The following is a 16,711-nucleotide window of genomic DNA, read 5'->3' as shown; positions in this document are numbered from 1 at the left end:
TTTGGTTGTAGTTATCATTGTTGTTTGGCAGGCCTGGGCTGGATTCGAACCTGCCAGCTCTGGTGTATGTGGCTGGTGCCTTAGCCGCTTGAGCTACAGGAGCTAAGCCTATGGTTTTGTTTTGTTAATGACTTATTTTCTTTAAATCTTAATCTGACTTAACTAATTTTAATCTATTTGAAATACTAAAAGAAGCATAATTCCTATCTAGTTTTCTTAGAGCTAAATTTTCTTTATATTAAAAAACTCACCTTCAGGGTAAATGTATGTGGATATTTCTAACCCTTTGTATTAGTATTTATTGGCACTATAATTTAAAACTTCTCAAGAGGTTATTTACAACTCTTTTGTTTTAATTTGCAAGTTTTATTTAATGTATTTTCCTATCTTTGTGATATCCATATTTCATGTTTTCCTTTTTCACAGGCTTATTTCAGAGCTAAACAGTGATTTCCAATGCCATTATCTTCTCTCTCTTTGATAAAGCATATATTAGATGCTTTCAACTTTTGTTTTTCCCATGATATTCTTTGGATAGTTCACAAATTTAAATTGGCCTCTCTTCTTCCATAGAGCTTTTATCAAAAATATATACACTAAAGGCAATATTAAGTGTGTGTGAATTGATGTGTACATTGTATTTAATAATTGAATTCTTTTCTTGTTTGAAAAGGGCTGATATGCCGAGCATTACCTAGGGGGAGTCCTCATTCTGACCTCAAAGAAAGGACTGTGCTGTCTGGCTCCATAATGCAAGGTAAACTTTCTGCTTATTTTTTCTTTTTCTTTATTAACCACCTCACTGAAAAAGTTTGACATAATAAGATACTTTCTCTTTTGAAATATTAAATATTGTCTTGGCGCCCATATCTCAGCGGTTAGGGCGCCAGCCACATACACCAAAGCAGGCGGGTTTAAATCCGGCCTGGGCCTGCTAAACAGCAATGACAACCACAACACAAAAAATAGCCAGCCATTGTGTCAGGCACGTATAGTCCCAGCTACTTGGGAGGCTGAGGCAAGAGAATCATTTTAGCCTAAGAGTTTGAGGTTTCTGTGAGCTGTGACACTACGGCACTCTATGGAGGACAACATAGTGAGATTCCTGTTTAAAAAAAAAGAAATAGTAAAGTCTTGATTATTACTCTTCTGCATCTGAGCTACATAGTTTATTGGAAGATGATGGTTACCCAATCATGAGAGACGTCTTTTTCTCATGTAAAACCATTCTGTGACTGTGATGAATAATATGTATCTTAAACAACCATAAAAAAATAATTGATTAGTACTTGCGGATCTACTATAAACAAAATTGATTAGAAACTACAAGATGGCAATGCATTAATTATTTTATTTATTTTTGAGACAAAGTCTCAAGCTGTCACCCTGGGTAGAGTGCCGTTGTGTCACAGCTCACAGCAACCTCTAGCTCTTGGGTGTAGGCAATTCTCTTGCCTCAGCCTTCTGAGTAGCTGGGACTACAGGTGCCCGCCACAACAACTGGCTATTTTTTGTTACAGTTTGGCCAGGGCCAGGTTCGAACCCACCACACTCAGTGTATGGGGCTGGCGCCCTACTCAGTGAGCCACAGGTGCCACCCACATTAATTATTTTAAATAACAGTAAAATATATGTAATAAAATTTATCATTTTTACCATTTTTAGGAGTACTGTGTCCAGTGGCATTGTGCAGCCATCAGCATTGTTTTATTTATTTATTTATTTATTTTTTTGAGAAAGAATCTAATTTTGTCACTCTCAGTAGAGTGCTGTTGCATCACAGCTCACAGCAACCTCAAACTCTTGGGCTGAAGCGATTTTCTTGCCTCAGCCTCCCAAGTAGATGGGACTACAGGCTCCCGCCACAATGCCACGCTATTTTTTAGAGATAAGGTCTTGCTCTTGCTCAGGCTAGTCTCAAAACTGTGAGCTCAGGCAATCCACTCGTCTCAGGCTCCCAGAGTGGTAGGATTACAGGCATGAGCCACTGCGCTCGGCCCATCAGCATTATTTTAAGAAATATGTCTACTAAATTCTTTTTCAAGGCACACCAAGAGCAACAACTGAAAGTTTTGAAGATGGCCTTAAATATCCCAAACAGATTAAAAGGGAAAGTCCTCCCATACGAGCATTTGAAGGTGCCATTACCAAAGGAAAACCATATGATGGCATTACCACCATCAAAGAAATGGGGCGTTCCATTCATGAGATTCCACGGCAAGATATTTTAACTCAGGAAAGTCGAAAAACTCCAGAAGTGGTCCAAAGTACAAGGCCAATAATTGAAGGTTCCATTTCCCAGGTAAGCAGATTCTGGCTCTTTGTCAGCAGTTCCTGTTCATGCTGATATTTATGGAACTTTTTAGAAAACATGACTTAGGAATTTTAAGTCGTTCTTAGGATGTCAGACTGCTTGGGAATAAACATGAAAGTTTTATGTGTTCTACATTATCAGTTTGGTTCTTTTTGTGTCTGTAGCATGGAGTATGTCATGTGGGCAAGTATACAGCCTAGGATCTGGGAGTTTGCGATTGAGATGCCCCACAGATTGAGCAAAAGGCACCATGGCAAACTAGAACTGCCATGGGCCAGACCTAGAGTGAGATGGTAAAATAGCCCTAAAACTTTGCTACCTCCACTAATGTTTGTTTCTTTCCCTATAGGGCACACCAATAAAGTTTGACAGCAACTCAGGTCAATCTGCTATCAAACACAATGTGAAATCCTTAATCACGGGGCCTAGTAAAATACCCCGTGGAATGCCTCCACTGGAGATTGTGCCAGAGAACATAAAAGTGGTAGAACGGGGAAAATATGAAGATGTAAAAACAGGTGAGCCTGTACGTTCCCGACACACGTCTGTGGTAAGCTCTGGCCCCTCGGTTCTGAGGTCCACACTTCATGAAGCTCCGAAAGCACAGCTGAGCCCAGGCATTTACGATGATAGCAGTGCCCGGAGGACCCCTGTGAGTTATCAGAGCACCATGTCCAGAGGCTCACCCATGATGAACAGAACTTCTGATGGTAGGTTACTTTTGTTTCCTGGTCTAGTCATTTTTATTGCAGTTTAAAATTAAATTTCCAACTTTGCGTTATCACAGGATCTATAGACTGTGCGGCCTGTGGTGCACCACACCTTAAAAGTAGGCATAATTTCAGGTAAATATTTCATATTTAAATGAAGCACAGACTACGCTTGAGAATTAGGTGTATTTTTAGAGTGGATTTTCAGCTAATTATGTAAGGCCTCCTGGAAGTCAGTTTGGACAGTTTGTGTAGAGGCAGTGAGAACATAGGCTCTGTGGAGCCAGACTTCTTAGACTTGAATTAGAGTTCTTACTGCATAAACTTGGACAAATTACTTATGTTTTCTATGCCTTAGTTCTCTTAACCGTAACATGGTAGTGTAATATTAAGACCTACTTCACTGGACTGTTGAGAAGATAAAATGGAGTAGTATGTTTAAGAACCTGCAGTAGTGCCTGGTGTTCGTGAAGTGCTCCATAAATGTGAATTGTTATTGTTGCTGTGCTGGTGTTGTTATTATTGTTATCATCATTACCCCATCCTGTCGGTAACTATGTGAGTAAGGTGAGAGGAATTAATTCTTACCAGGTGATCCCTGAAACAATCTGAGGCCCTTAAAAATATATCTACTTATCATTTTTAATTTTATTGTAATACATATTCATTGAGGGGTCACATGCAAGGTCCTAGGCTATACAATATGCAGGTTATAATATTGAAGAGTATTGTGAGGTGTTGAAGATTATTCTGAGAGGTATACCACAGGGGAAGTGTCTCCTTGTGGATAGGGTAATGAATCCAAATTCTTTTGACTTTAGTTTCAAAGGAGAAGAACTGCCCTACAGAGGGATAAGCTCCACATTTGAGCAGCTTGGGACTTGGAAGGGGGGTATCATAAGCCGACACGATTTCTTGGTTTTGATAGGTAGATAACGTTTGGTCATCATCAAGTTCCTATTATTAAAAATATTAGTAATTAGACGGTGGTGATGGTTACAGAACTCTCATGGCTGTATTTAATATCACTGAACTATACCCTTTAAAGATGGCTGAAATGGTAAATTTTATGTTACATATATTTTACCACAATTTTAAACATTGAGGGTGATGTCTGGTGTTTGGATATGTTGGGCATTAGTAGAACAGTCTGACCACTGAATAACATTGTTTGGAAAAGGAGAGGCTGAAATAGGGAGTAGATAATAAAGGCGTGATAATGAGAAAGTTATTGTGGAAGAACAGAGTAAGGAAAAAATTAGTGAAGGGGAAAAAATTGGCAGAGAGCAAGGAGGTTGGGGAACTTTAACTTTAGAAAGTTAAAGTCATACAGAAAAAATCACTCATAATGGGATTTATAGGGAAGCATTGAGCTTCATTTTTAATCTGATATAGGGTGGTACTACATAAAATACTGGTACTATAATCCAAAAGGTGGCAGTCACCCTTAGCTCCTCACATTGGCATATTTTGAATGATTGAAAATGTTATGTTAAATGTTAAATGTTTAGGGCACAGAAAAGATCAAAATAGTTTACAATTATGGTTGAGAAATAGATAAATGCTATCATACTTTCACATTTTGTTAAGTTTGTGGCCTTGGCTCTCTTATTCCAGTTACGATTTCTTCTAGCAAATCTAACAATCATGAAAGGAAATCCACATTGACACCTACTCAAAGAGAAAGTATACCAGCAAAGTCTCCAGTACCCGGGGTGGATCCTGTCGTGAGTCATAGCCCGTTTGAGTCCCATCATAGAGGCAGCGCTGCAGGAGAGGTTTATCGAAGCCACCTCCCCACACACTTGGATCCAGCCATGCCCTTTCACAGGGCTCTGGATCCTGGTAAGCATGAAATATAGTAGCAATTTATGACAGAGATATAATCACTTGTATGACTTTCAAGCTTTCTGTTATAATACAATATGCAGACAATTGTACTTATCATTAGTGCACGTTATCAGCACTGCTTGAAAGAACTAACAATGATGGGTATGTGAAAAGCCCTCTTAACTGATGGAAATTGGAGAAGCCAATTGAAAAAAAGTGGGTTAGGCTCAGTGCCCATAGCACAGTGGTTGCAGTGCCAGCCACATACACCAAAGGTGGTGGGTTCAAACCCAGCGTGGGCCAGCTAAACAACAATGACAGCTGCAACCAAAAAATAGCTGGGCATTGTGGTGGGCGCCTGTAGTCCCAGCTACTTGGGAGGTTGAGGCAAGAGAATCACTGAAGCCCAAGAGTTTGAGGTTGCTGTGAGCTGTGATGCCACAGCACTCTACCCAGAGTGACATAGACAGTGTCTTAAAAAAAAGAAAGAAAGAAAAGGAGAAAAGTGGGTTAATGTGAAGAATTATTTTAAAATGGCAGATACTATCTTAAACATGTTACTTTACAACATAAGTAGACATTTATTCATTTACTAGTGTTCTCATCTAAGGCAAAGGCCTTTTCATAGACTGTTGATTAAACCTCACTATCATCTGTCTTACAGTAAAAAAAGATTCGGTATTTTTTGTTTGTTTTAAAGTGAAGCTGGAATTTAAAGACGCTTTCAAGCAGACTAAATACAGAATTCAGGCAAGGTGCAGTGGCTTGTGCCTGTCATCCAGGCTACTCAGGAGGATGAGGCAGGAGGATTCCTTGAGCCCAGGAGTTCAAGACCACCTTGGGCCTGGTGAGACCCTGGCCGAGGGGTCACTTTGGCCGAGTGAGACCCTGTATCTGTTTTTACACAAACAAACAAACAAACATAAGTGAATGACTGTGGCTGTGTCCCAGCAAAACTTAAACGCAGAAGCCTTCTAGATTTCTTTAGTCTGTTAAAGTGTCTATCCACACTTGATTCAACTTCTGTATTGAGTCTTTCCAAGGCAAGTCAACTTAGTTTTCAGAGGAATGACTCTTTGTTCCTTATTTACTAATTTACAGATTATTTCTTGAAGTTACATAGTTCCAGTAACAAGTACGGTTAGAAGAAATTTGAACACCACTGATGTTGGTAGATAGAATTCTGGGAGGTACAGAAGTCTGCAGGTTACTAGACAGCAGTCTGTTCTGTGCAGGGAGAGGATAGGAGAGATCACAGCAGCAGGTGGGTAAAGAGAATCTCTTCTGGGCTGTCCTGATCCACTGCAGGACCGACTCCACCTTTTCCTCCCAGGGCCGCGTCCTCTCTCTTCTTTCCTGTTTCTCGTGAGCCTCAGTCAGATATGTGTGTTTCCTGCTCAGAACTCTTTGCTTATTACATGCTTCAGGTTAAAAAAGGTCACAGAACATTGTGTCTCACCTCGGTCCTTAGGGAAGTATTTTTCATTACCAGTGTGCCAAAGTAAAAACTAAGATCTCTAAAGGTTATTTACATTTCATAGTAGCAAAGTACTTGTAGAAAATATTTTATCTCAAAACTCTGTCAATGGTATCAAATTATTTGCCACTTGCAAACATTAAGTATTGGAGCTCAAACCCAGTATTGAGGGCACTGTCTCCTAGACTGAGGCAGAGTCAGCTGACAGACTTAGCTGCTACGAGTTCTAGATGAGTGGGAAGTAAATGTTCCAGAAAGCATGTTATTTGTTTTTCTAGGGAAAACATATACAGTAGAACCTTTGTGAGGTGACCACCCAAGAAACTGTAACAAACCGGCCAACATACAGAGGTGGCCAACATAAAGAACTAGGCCTACTGTATTGATATGTACATGTGGTGTGTGTCTTGTCTATGAAAATTAGGCCAATTTAAGGAAGTGGTCAGTATAGGGAAGTGGTCAACTATGGAGGTTCTACTATATATGCAAAATATTGCACTCTGATTCTTAATATTGAATATTTATAATTTGTTTAGTGTTTATTGTAGTCCTTTGTTTTGTAGCATTTTCAAGCCTGAGCTAGATTGTGAGTGTTTTGAGGATGGAGACATTATATTCTTTTTACTGCGTTACCCCATCCTAGCATCTTGTGTCATGTTCTAATCTAGGGGTTGCCAAACTACATCTTGTTGGTTAAATCCTACTGCCACCCAATAGTTCCAAAGTTTTATTGGAACACAGCCACACCCATTTATTTGATTTGTCCGTAGCTTCTTTTGTTCTATAATGGCAGAGTTAATTATACTACAGTTATAGATACTATACAGCTCACAAAGCCTAAAATATTTACTCTCTGGCTCTTTATAGTAAAAATATGCCAATCTCTGCTCCAGACACATGTATGAATTAAAGGCTCATAAGTTAATCCTTTTCACCCCCAGGAAGGCAAAGTTACTGCTGGTCACAAAGTGTTTTCATATACATTTCCACTGGTTGTGTTGGATGATCAGTACTATAAATGATTTTATCTGCAAACACAATTCTTAGGGATTTCAGATGAAAATATTCATATAAAGTGACATATCAAAGACGAAAAATGAAACTAATTAAGAAATTTTTAGCTACTGTTCTTTCGCCTTTTCCATTGCATCTCAGATGTTACTTAGAATTTATATTGCTAATTTATCAAGGTCTGCAGTGAATCCACCTTAATCCTTGTAGCTGAGTAAAAGCACTAGCTTTTGTGCACTAGCTCAATAGATAATTTTCCCTTTCCTTTTTCGGTGCGATGTTTAGCAGATAAATTTCACTCAGAACAAAACTCAATACCTTTCTTTCATTTTCTCACGCAGCAGCTGCTGCTTACCTGTTTCAGAGACAGCTTTCACCAACTCCAGGTTACCCGAGTCAGTATCAGCTTTACGCAATGGAGAACACAAGGCAGACAATCCTGAATGATTATATTACCTCACAGCAGATGCAAGTGAATTTGCGCCCGGATGTAGCCAGAGGGCTTTCCCCAAGAGAGCAGCCACTGGGTCTCCCATACCCAGCAACAAGAGGTGTGTGTCTCTGCGGTTCAGATTTCATAGAGTTTATTGTTTATCCAATGTTTCTTGGAGTACTTAATATTTGCTTGTTGAATGATTGATGGAAAGTAAGAAAAGAATGCTGTGGTCTTTTCCCCATTGACTTTAGTCCTTAGAAGCAAAAACAAAGTAATGTGTTGAGACAAAGTATTTTGATGAACACTGAAATAACTAAAACCAAATCATTGTGGTATTTGAAATTCATGGTCTACCAGTTTGCTGCCTATAATTTGTCCATACTTTGTTTGAGGTTACTGCTGTAGAGCTTAGTATTTATTTAACATCCTTCTCTAGATTTAAAGGTCTAGATTTAAAAAGTAAGGATAATCTTCATCATTCTTATTTATATTACATATAAGTTATCATTGGATTAAAGAAATAGAAAAATCTAAAAATGATGTATAGTTTTGTACCTTTAGAGTAACACTTAACATAAATTGCATTTATGTTTTGGATAGGAATCATTGACCTGACCAATATGCCTCCGACAATTCTAGTGCCTCATCCAGGGGGAACAAGTACTCCTCCCATGGACAGAATCACGTATATTCCTGGTACACAGATTACTTTCCCTCCCAGGCCATACAACTCTGCTTCCATGTCTCCAGGTAAGATTCTATAATCATGCATGAGTTTTTATAACGTAGCCTTTTGCGGTATTTGGGGTGGGTTTTTCTCATTTAGTCTTTTATGGTTTTTTTTGTGGGTCTTTTTGTTTATTTACTCTAATTCCATAGCAGACTATGGTCTATCATTTTTAACATTTAGTAATAGTTCCTGTGTGCCAGCTGTCACTAGATACTGTTGAAATGCCCTAAAAGCTTTCATTATGCTCCACTTGTTATCCAAGACTTTTTTTTGAAATAGATTCTCACTTGGTTGCCCTGGATAAAGTGCCATGGTATCATCATAGCTCACAGCAACCTCAGACTGTTGGGCTCAAGAACTTCTCTTGTGTTAGCCTTCTGAGCAGCTAGGACTACAGGCATCTGCTACAGTGCACGACTAGTTTTTCTATTTTAGTAGAGATGGCATCTCATCTTGCTCAGGCTGGTCTCGAACTCCTGAGCTCAGGAGATCCACCCACCTCAGCCACCCAGAGTGTTCAGGTTCCAGGTGTGAGCCACCGTAGCCAACTCAAGACTAAATAAAACAAATTTCCTACGTCCCATATTTGAAGCTTTTTGAAAAATTTTCAGTCACTTATGAATTTCAGTATTTGATAGACCTGCTAGATTGACATTTTGGTCTCTTAAGTTTCAGATTCTCGTCTTTTACAGGGCACCCAACTCACCTTGCAGCAGCTGCAAATGCTGAGAGGGAACGGGAACGAGAGCGGGAGAAAGAGCGGGAACGGATTGCTGCAGCTTCCTCTGATCTTTATCTGCGGCCAGGTCAGTGAAAGACTCTGTTCCTCCATCCTGCATCTAGATCTTAGTGATCTAGTTTGGTGGGGCATTATGTTTAGTGGTGCAGTGGGTATAAACAAAAATTCTAAGATAAAAAGCCATAACCCAGGAATGGATTAATAAACTGTAGTGTATGTATATACCATGGTATACTATTCAGCTGTAAAAACAGGTGGAGACTTTACATCTTTTGTGTTAACCTAGATGGTTAAAATACATTCTTATAAAGTATCAAAAGAACGGGCTCGGCATCTGTGGCTCAAGTGGCTAAGGCACCAGCCACATACACCTGAGCTGGTGGGTTCACATCCAGCCCGGGCCCGCCAAACAATGACAGCTACCACCTAAAAAAAAAAAAGAAAAAATTAGCCAGGCATTGTGGTGGGTGCCTGTGGTCACAGCTACTTGGGAAGTGGAGGCAGGAGAATCGCTTGATCCCAAGAGTTGGAGGTTGCTGGGAGCTGTGATACCACGGCACTCTACCCAGAGCGACGCTTGAGGCTCTGTCTCAAAAAAAAAAGGAAAAAAAAAAGTATCAAAAGAACAGAAAAGAGAAAAAGTTAATTTAATTCATGTTGGGGGAAGGTGGGTGGGGGATTGGTGAGCTCCCACCTAGCAGGCACAATATAAGGGTGTATGGCACACCTCCTGGGTGCAGGGTACAACTACAGGGGCTTTACTGAACAAATGCAAACATTGTACCCTAATTGTACCCTCATAGCAACCTAAACTTAAAAAAACAAAAATAGGGGAAAGTGCTATAGCCGTTGAGATGGTGGTAAGATGAATATTATGTGGAAAAAATGTAATTTTCATGATTAAACTATCATTTCGATTTAGCCCAAGAAGTTGGCTATAGGCAGGGACAGAATTCTTGCAACCAAAAGCACAACCTGAGCAAAGACTCCTAGGTGTGTATGAAGGTGTTGCTGACTTGGAACTTAAAGAATGGAAAGTGTGGCTGGCAGGGTGTGTGAGTTACAGTGAGATACTGCCATTGTGTCTGAGGGACATTTACACAAGAGTGGCATGAGACAGATTTGAACACTCGAGGAGGGTGTGACTGGTGCCAGAAAGCCAGTGAGACTCTCAGTAGTTGATGTGCATGCTAATGGCAGCCCGAAATAGTAGTGTTTTGACACTGGGAATGGCCAGAAAAGAACTGCTGGGAAGAACAGGAAAATAGAATAAAAGGTACCTCACAGTACTAGAAAATAGGGGGTGAGGAAGAGACAGGTAACAAGATTGCCGGGTGGCGCCTGTGGCTCAAGGAGTAGGGCACCAGTCCCATATACTGGGGGTGGCGGGTTAATGCCCTGCTCCAGTCAAAACTGAAAAAAAAACAATTTGCACCCTTCTATCAATATGAAATAAAAAATTAAAATTAAAAAAATAAGAGTGCTTTACAAAAAAAAAAAAAGAAAAGAAAAGAAACAAGATTGCTATGCAGTTACAGTGGAGAATGAACAGTGAGAGCATGGAGATAATGATAGTTATTTTGAACATAGAGGATGGATTTTTTTTTTTTTTTAAATAGGGTCTCACTATGTCACTCTCAGTATAGTGCTGTGGTGTCACAGCTCATAGCAACTGCCAACTCTTGGATTTTAAGCAATTCTCTTGCCTCAGCCTCCTGAGTAGCTGGGACTACAGGTACCCGCCACAACGCTGGCTATTTTTTGGTTGCAGTTGTCATTGTTGTTTAGCTGGCCTGGGCTGGGCTTGAACCCGCCAGCTTTGGTGTATGTGGCCAGTGCCCTACTCACTGAGCCACAGGCGCCAAGCTGAGGATAAATATTCTTTATCCAATGTGCATGGGATCAGGATTTTTTTTCAGATTTTGTAATATTTGCATTATACCATTTGACCATCTCTAATCCAAAAACAGGAAAGTTGAACTGTTTCAATGAGATGGCACCTGTTTCTGTGAGCATTTCCTTCGAGTGTAACATTGGCACTCAGAAAGTTTGGAGGCCAGGCATGGTGTCTGGGAGGCTAGGGCAGGAGGATCCCTTGAGCTCAGGAGCTTGAGACCAGCCTCAGTAAGAGTGATTACCTCATTTCTACTAAAAATAGAAAAATTAGCCAGGTGTTGTGGTGGGCACTTCTAGCCCCAGCTACTTGGAAGGCTGAGGTAGGAGGATGCCACTGCACTCTAGCGTAGGCAAGAGAGTGAGACTCTGTCTGAAAAAAAAATATTGGATTTCAAATTTTGGATTCTCAACTGAAGTTGATATGTCTTTGAGCCATCTATTCTTATCCATGGTGTGCTTATTACCCTTTTCACTTCTTTCAATTAAATTAAATTATTGACCATGTACGTATTGTCAGATCTTCTAATCTGATACTCAGGATAAAAGAGCTTAGATGTGTTGACTTAGGAGTTAACCTGCCAGAGTTGAAACTTTAGCTTGAATGAGGTTTCTGGGGGCAACACTGTGAAAAAAGGAGTAGGTCAGTCTTAAGATGTTGCCAAGAGGGCTGCTCCAGGTGGAGGTCAAAGAAAGCAGAGATATGGTCAGAGAGGCAGGTACAACATGGAAAGGCGCAGTGACAGGGAGTCGGCACGTTCATGTTGTCATGGGACGCCTGGCCTTTGACATCAGTGTGGTTTGCAGTATATGGAAGGACCCCAAAAGCTAGTTATCATATTTAATCCAAAAATATTCCCAGGGTTTACCGTAAATAATTCAGTGGTTGCAAAGCACAAACACCTTTAGAGGTAACCTATTATCCATATATAATAAAAGCCACTGAGAATCTGACTATAGGAAATGCTTTAATGAATTCTGAGGCACCATAATATCATTCCATGTTGACCACATAAAAACATGGAAAAGTGATTTAATTTTCAAAAAGTCTTATATAAGTGATACATAACTTTGGTGAGAACTAGATTTTTTAAATGCTTGTGATCTTACTAATGTAAAACTACCAATTTAAGACAATAAGATACCATTTTTCTGTATCAGACATTTATTTTAAAATGTTGATAAATATTCCATGTTGGAGCACCCTAGGGCAGTGGCAGTTTGAATTGAAGCTGTTGCTGTTTTGGAGATAAATATTTTTAATGCTCCTTGATCTAGCAATTCCACATCTGGGAGTATATCCTATAGAAATCCTAATATAAGCTGATGAATGATCAGTAGGGAGAAATTTGTTGAGAAGCCTGGTTGAGGTGGGTTAGCTGTGAAAATAGGGTGGTATGCTAAAACTGCCAGCTATTCTGAAACCAAAGAGCATATTAGAAAGTTGAAGTGAGGGCACAGAATAGTATGGGGTGAGAGGGGAGTAGGCAGGGTATCTAAGAGTTCAGGATCCTCCGAGTGAAGTAGTTCTGACCACATCTAAACTCTGACTTTGTTATGAGAGAGGAAAAGTTCACTGAACAAAAATGTTTTCAAGTATTAAAAAAGGGTAGTTACTGGAGCCAGACTCTGTGGGAGGGCAGTTTGAATGATTTCATTTCAAAAGAGAAAGCAGAGAAAGGTACTATGAAGCAGCCCCACGCCCTGGGGTAGAAGTGTGGTATATTATTTTCATTATTATGCTTAGAAAGTTGTACCAAATTTGATTTAGGAAATCATAAACACACCAGAGTTTGAGGGGAAATCTGAGAGATGAACTTACCTGATTTGTATTAGGATTTCATTGATGTTTTTTGTCTCTTTCTGGAATCAGAATTGAAATCTATCGTGGAAGTGACAGTAGGTGACAGTAGTATTGCATCTTTAGTGAGAAACTTGGGGAGCATGTTTCCAGAAAGGCTAGAAAATAGGATATCAAGTTTCTTGTCCCATTATCCTTTCTTCTTGTTAGAAATACTAGGAAATCAGTAATCCATAAATGCTGTTGCCTTTTGTTTGTGTCTCTGTCTTTCCTCCTTATGACATGTCTGTCTTCCTTTTTCTTTTTGCCCCTGCAGGCTCAGAACAGCCTGGCCGACCTGGTAGTCATGGATATGTTCGTTCCCCTTCTCCTTCAGTAAGAACTCAGGAGACCGTGTTGCAACAAAGACCCAGCGTTTTCCAGGGAACCAATGGAACCAGTGTGATCACACCCTTGGATCCAACTGCTCAGCTTCGCATCATGTCAGTCTTTTGTACATATTTTGACAAAAAATGGCAGTCCTTTGCACGTGCATTTTTAAATTTGTGACTTATAGTTTTTATAGTCATATTTTTCTGCCCTCTAAACCTTTTTTTGTTGTTGTTTTTGCAGTCTTTTTCTCTCACCACATTCCTCAGTAAATGATCTCCTTTCATAGAGTTGTGATTTCGTTTTATTTACAGGCCACTGCCTGCTGGGGGCCCATCAATAAGCCAAGGCCTGCCAGCCTCCCGTTACAACACCGCTGCAGATGCCCTGGCTGCTCTTGTGGATGCCGCAGCCTCTGCACCCCAGATGGATGTTTCCAAAACAAAAGAGAGTAAGCATGAAGCTGCCAGGTTAGAAGAAAATTTGAGAAGCAGGTCAGCTGCAGTTAGTGAACAGCAGCAGCTAGAGCAGAAAACCCTGGAGGTGGAGAAGAGATCTGTTCAGTGTCTATACACCTCTTCAGCCTTTCCAAGTGGCAAGCCCCAGCCTCATTCTTCAGTAGTTTATTCTGAGGCTGGGAAAGATAAAGGGCCTCCTCCAAAATCCAGATATGAGGAAGAGCTAAGGACCCGAGGGAAGACTACCATTACTGCAGCTAACTTCATAGACGTGATCATCACCCGGCAAATTGCCTCGGACAAGGATGCAAGGGAACGTGGCTCTCAAAGTTCAGACTCTTCTAGTAGCTGTATGTATCTCAATCTGAGTTTCACAATGTGATATCTGAGTAAAGAATTACTTTATTCTTTAGGTAAAGCAGAACTGGGGGTATAAAAAAATCCCTAATGCTTTTGTGGTAAATATTATAGAAAAGGTTTTGTGGGTTAGTAGTACAAAAATGTGTTTTCTACTGTTTTCTTATATTGATTATGTAAATATCGAAATCTCCTAAGTTATAACCCTGCCAATTTATTTTCCTTCAGAAAACTATACCATTTAGACAGTTAACATTGGGAAGTATATAGAGGGCAGAGCTTATTAACATATTTAGACACCTGAGAGGTGGTGGGTATATGGTCAAGCTCTGTGCTACTGAGGTATAATTTCTCAAGAATTGTTTGCTAGGACATGGCTTAGTATTTTGGCCAATACCATGAAGACTGTTCTGTCCTTTTTCTAAGATACTTTTTTTTTTTTTTAAGTTAAATTACCTTATTATTGGCAATTGGTGTTTACATGGTACCTTTCTTACAAGTTGGATTTTGACCAAATCTGGTTAGTTGTTAATGATGTCGATTCTGCAAATCTGTTAGAATTCAAAAATCTACATTAAAGTGCTAGAAAATTTACTTTTTAAAGTTTCTTTTTAGCTATTGCCTAAATTCCATATGGAATTCCAGAAAGAACAGGCAGGAATTTAAACAAATATCTGGTAATACTGGAAATGATTCAGTCATATGTAGTCGTCTTTTACCTCCATTGAAAAGATCAAATACAATTGGAGGTATTTAAAAAATGGTTTCTCACACACAATTGTGACGTGCAGTTCTTTTTATCTCTGAGTATCCCCAAGTGTAATTATAACTTTTTTGAGTACCTATCCACCCATTGTTGAGGTTTTTACAGAGAAAAGGGGCAGCTTAGTGCTGTGTTGCATCAAAGCAAAACTTCCTTTTAGCCCGAGATTAGGAAAATCTACGACATAGGGTTTTCAACATGTACAAAATTGCTGGCTGGGGAAGAGATGTACTGAGATTGTACAAATATGCACTTGGCCCTGCTGGGACTTAATGACTGGCGTAGCACATCCTAATCACTGGATTTAACTTTTCAGTTTGCTTCACAAACCAAATTTTGCTCTAGGAGTTTGATTTTCAGATTGTGTAAAAGTAGAAAGCCCAGTTTTTTTTCTGAGTGTTCATGTTTCTGTGTGTGGATATCTTTGTTATCACTGGGCAATGACTTGCCTGAAGTCTGTAGACTAGTGACAGTTATTCAGTGTGGTTTTCAGTCGGACTCTTGAGAGCCTCCCTTACCCCCGAGGGTGAAGCACATTACCTTAATCTTGCACCTTAAGACTTGAAGAGTAGTGTGAGCACCATCTGGGATCAGACTTTCAGTTGACTGAGTACTGGAAGTTATAAGCAGATTTAGGATGTTGCATACATGAATAATGATGAGTAACAGTGGATGCAAAAGTTGAAAATCAGTATAAATTACTTAGAATCACAAACAGTGATTTATTTTAGTTCCTAAATGATAGTTTCCATCCCATTTATCAAGTTTCCATTCTCCTGAGTATACTACAACCCAGATTACTACAGTTTCCACGACATTAGGGTAAGAAGGGCTGGAGGAGCAGGTGGTGGCCAAGCAGGTCATTCTCACCTTCTGTACTTTCTATACCTGCATCCAGCCAGGGTCATATACCCTTTGGGCCTCTGACAGTTTTCTCAGATCTTTTGGTGCAACTTCTAGGTATGAAAAGCTCTCCAAAGCCAGAAGGTTCCAAGCAGGAGGTTCCACCTGCTTCTCCCCAGTCCTCAGCTCTTAAGGCCATGGCAGGACCGTGAAGAGTCTGCAGCCCACTGCAGTTTCCCTGGGACCTGCATCTTGGAGGGGACCCTTCTCTGATGGGAGCATCATCCTTAGTTAGTTGACATGCTCCCTTTCTAAGAATTTACTTCTTTTCAGATATTTCCTATAATTTGTTTATTTTCAAAATGGAACACAATACTGAAAAATTACTTGGAATTATTTGTTAGCAGTTCTCCATCTATTTGAGAAAATCGTTATGCATCATTATATAAACTATAGCTTTAAAATCAACATGGCAAAGAATCAGCTTTATAGCTTCAAAGTTTTTCTAAGAGCAGATTGTCTCACAGAATTGGAATTATTAGTCTCAGTTAATTGTTGAGATCTTCTTCCTCTTTGGTTTATTAATCTCGTCTGGTATTTTCCTGGTGATTTCTTTTCCACTTCCCAGGAAAATATCACAATTTTTTTTATTCTGCCTTATCTCACTGCTTATTACTGCTTAAAAAAAAAAAGATCTTACAGCCAACAGAATTTCAGAAAATTCTATATCCTACTGAGATTAGGAACATCAAGGAAGCACATAGGCACCTTTGATAGTTCTTTACCTTATTAATTTTTATTATTAATCTGGAATGCCATCGAAGATTTTTGAGCAGAAGTTTTATTTTATTTATTATTATTATTATTATTTTGAGACAGAGCCTCAAGCTGTACCCCTGGGTAGAGTGCTGTGGCATCACAGCTCACAGCAACCTCCAACTCCTGGGCTCAAGCGAGTCTCCTGCCTCAGCCTCCCAAGT

General features: G+C 39.7%; 1 protein-coding gene across 1 annotated transcript in view; it reads left to right on the top strand.

The window, feature by feature from the left end:
- Positions 1-16,711, top strand: part of NCOR1 (nuclear receptor corepressor 1) — a 181,712-nt gene that overhangs the window by 143,378 nt on the left and 21,623 nt on the right. The window contains exons 29-37 of the mRNA XM_012805930.2: positions 674-757; positions 2,046-2,302; positions 2,664-3,024; positions 4,642-4,869; positions 7,684-7,893; positions 8,379-8,528; positions 9,201-9,314; positions 13,258-13,423; positions 13,625-14,136. Coding sequence (XP_012661384.1) covers positions 674-757; positions 2,046-2,302; positions 2,664-3,024; positions 4,642-4,869; positions 7,684-7,893; positions 8,379-8,528; positions 9,201-9,314; positions 13,258-13,423; positions 13,625-14,136 — 2,082 coding nt within the window. The remainder of the gene's footprint in view (positions 1-673; positions 758-2,045; positions 2,303-2,663; positions 3,025-4,641; positions 4,870-7,683; positions 7,894-8,378; positions 8,529-9,200; positions 9,315-13,257; positions 13,424-13,624; positions 14,137-16,711) is intronic.

The sequence above is a fragment of the Otolemur garnettii genome, unplaced genomic scaffold (genome assembly GCF_000181295.1).
Source record: "Otolemur garnettii isolate 467f Iridium unplaced genomic scaffold, OtoGar3 scaffold00046, whole genome shotgun sequence".
Taxonomy (NCBI): domain Eukaryota; kingdom Metazoa; phylum Chordata; class Mammalia; order Primates; family Galagidae; genus Otolemur; species Otolemur garnettii.
The sequence above is the reverse complement of the archived record's forward strand: the minus strand, read 5'-3'. Positions and strand labels throughout refer to the sequence as shown.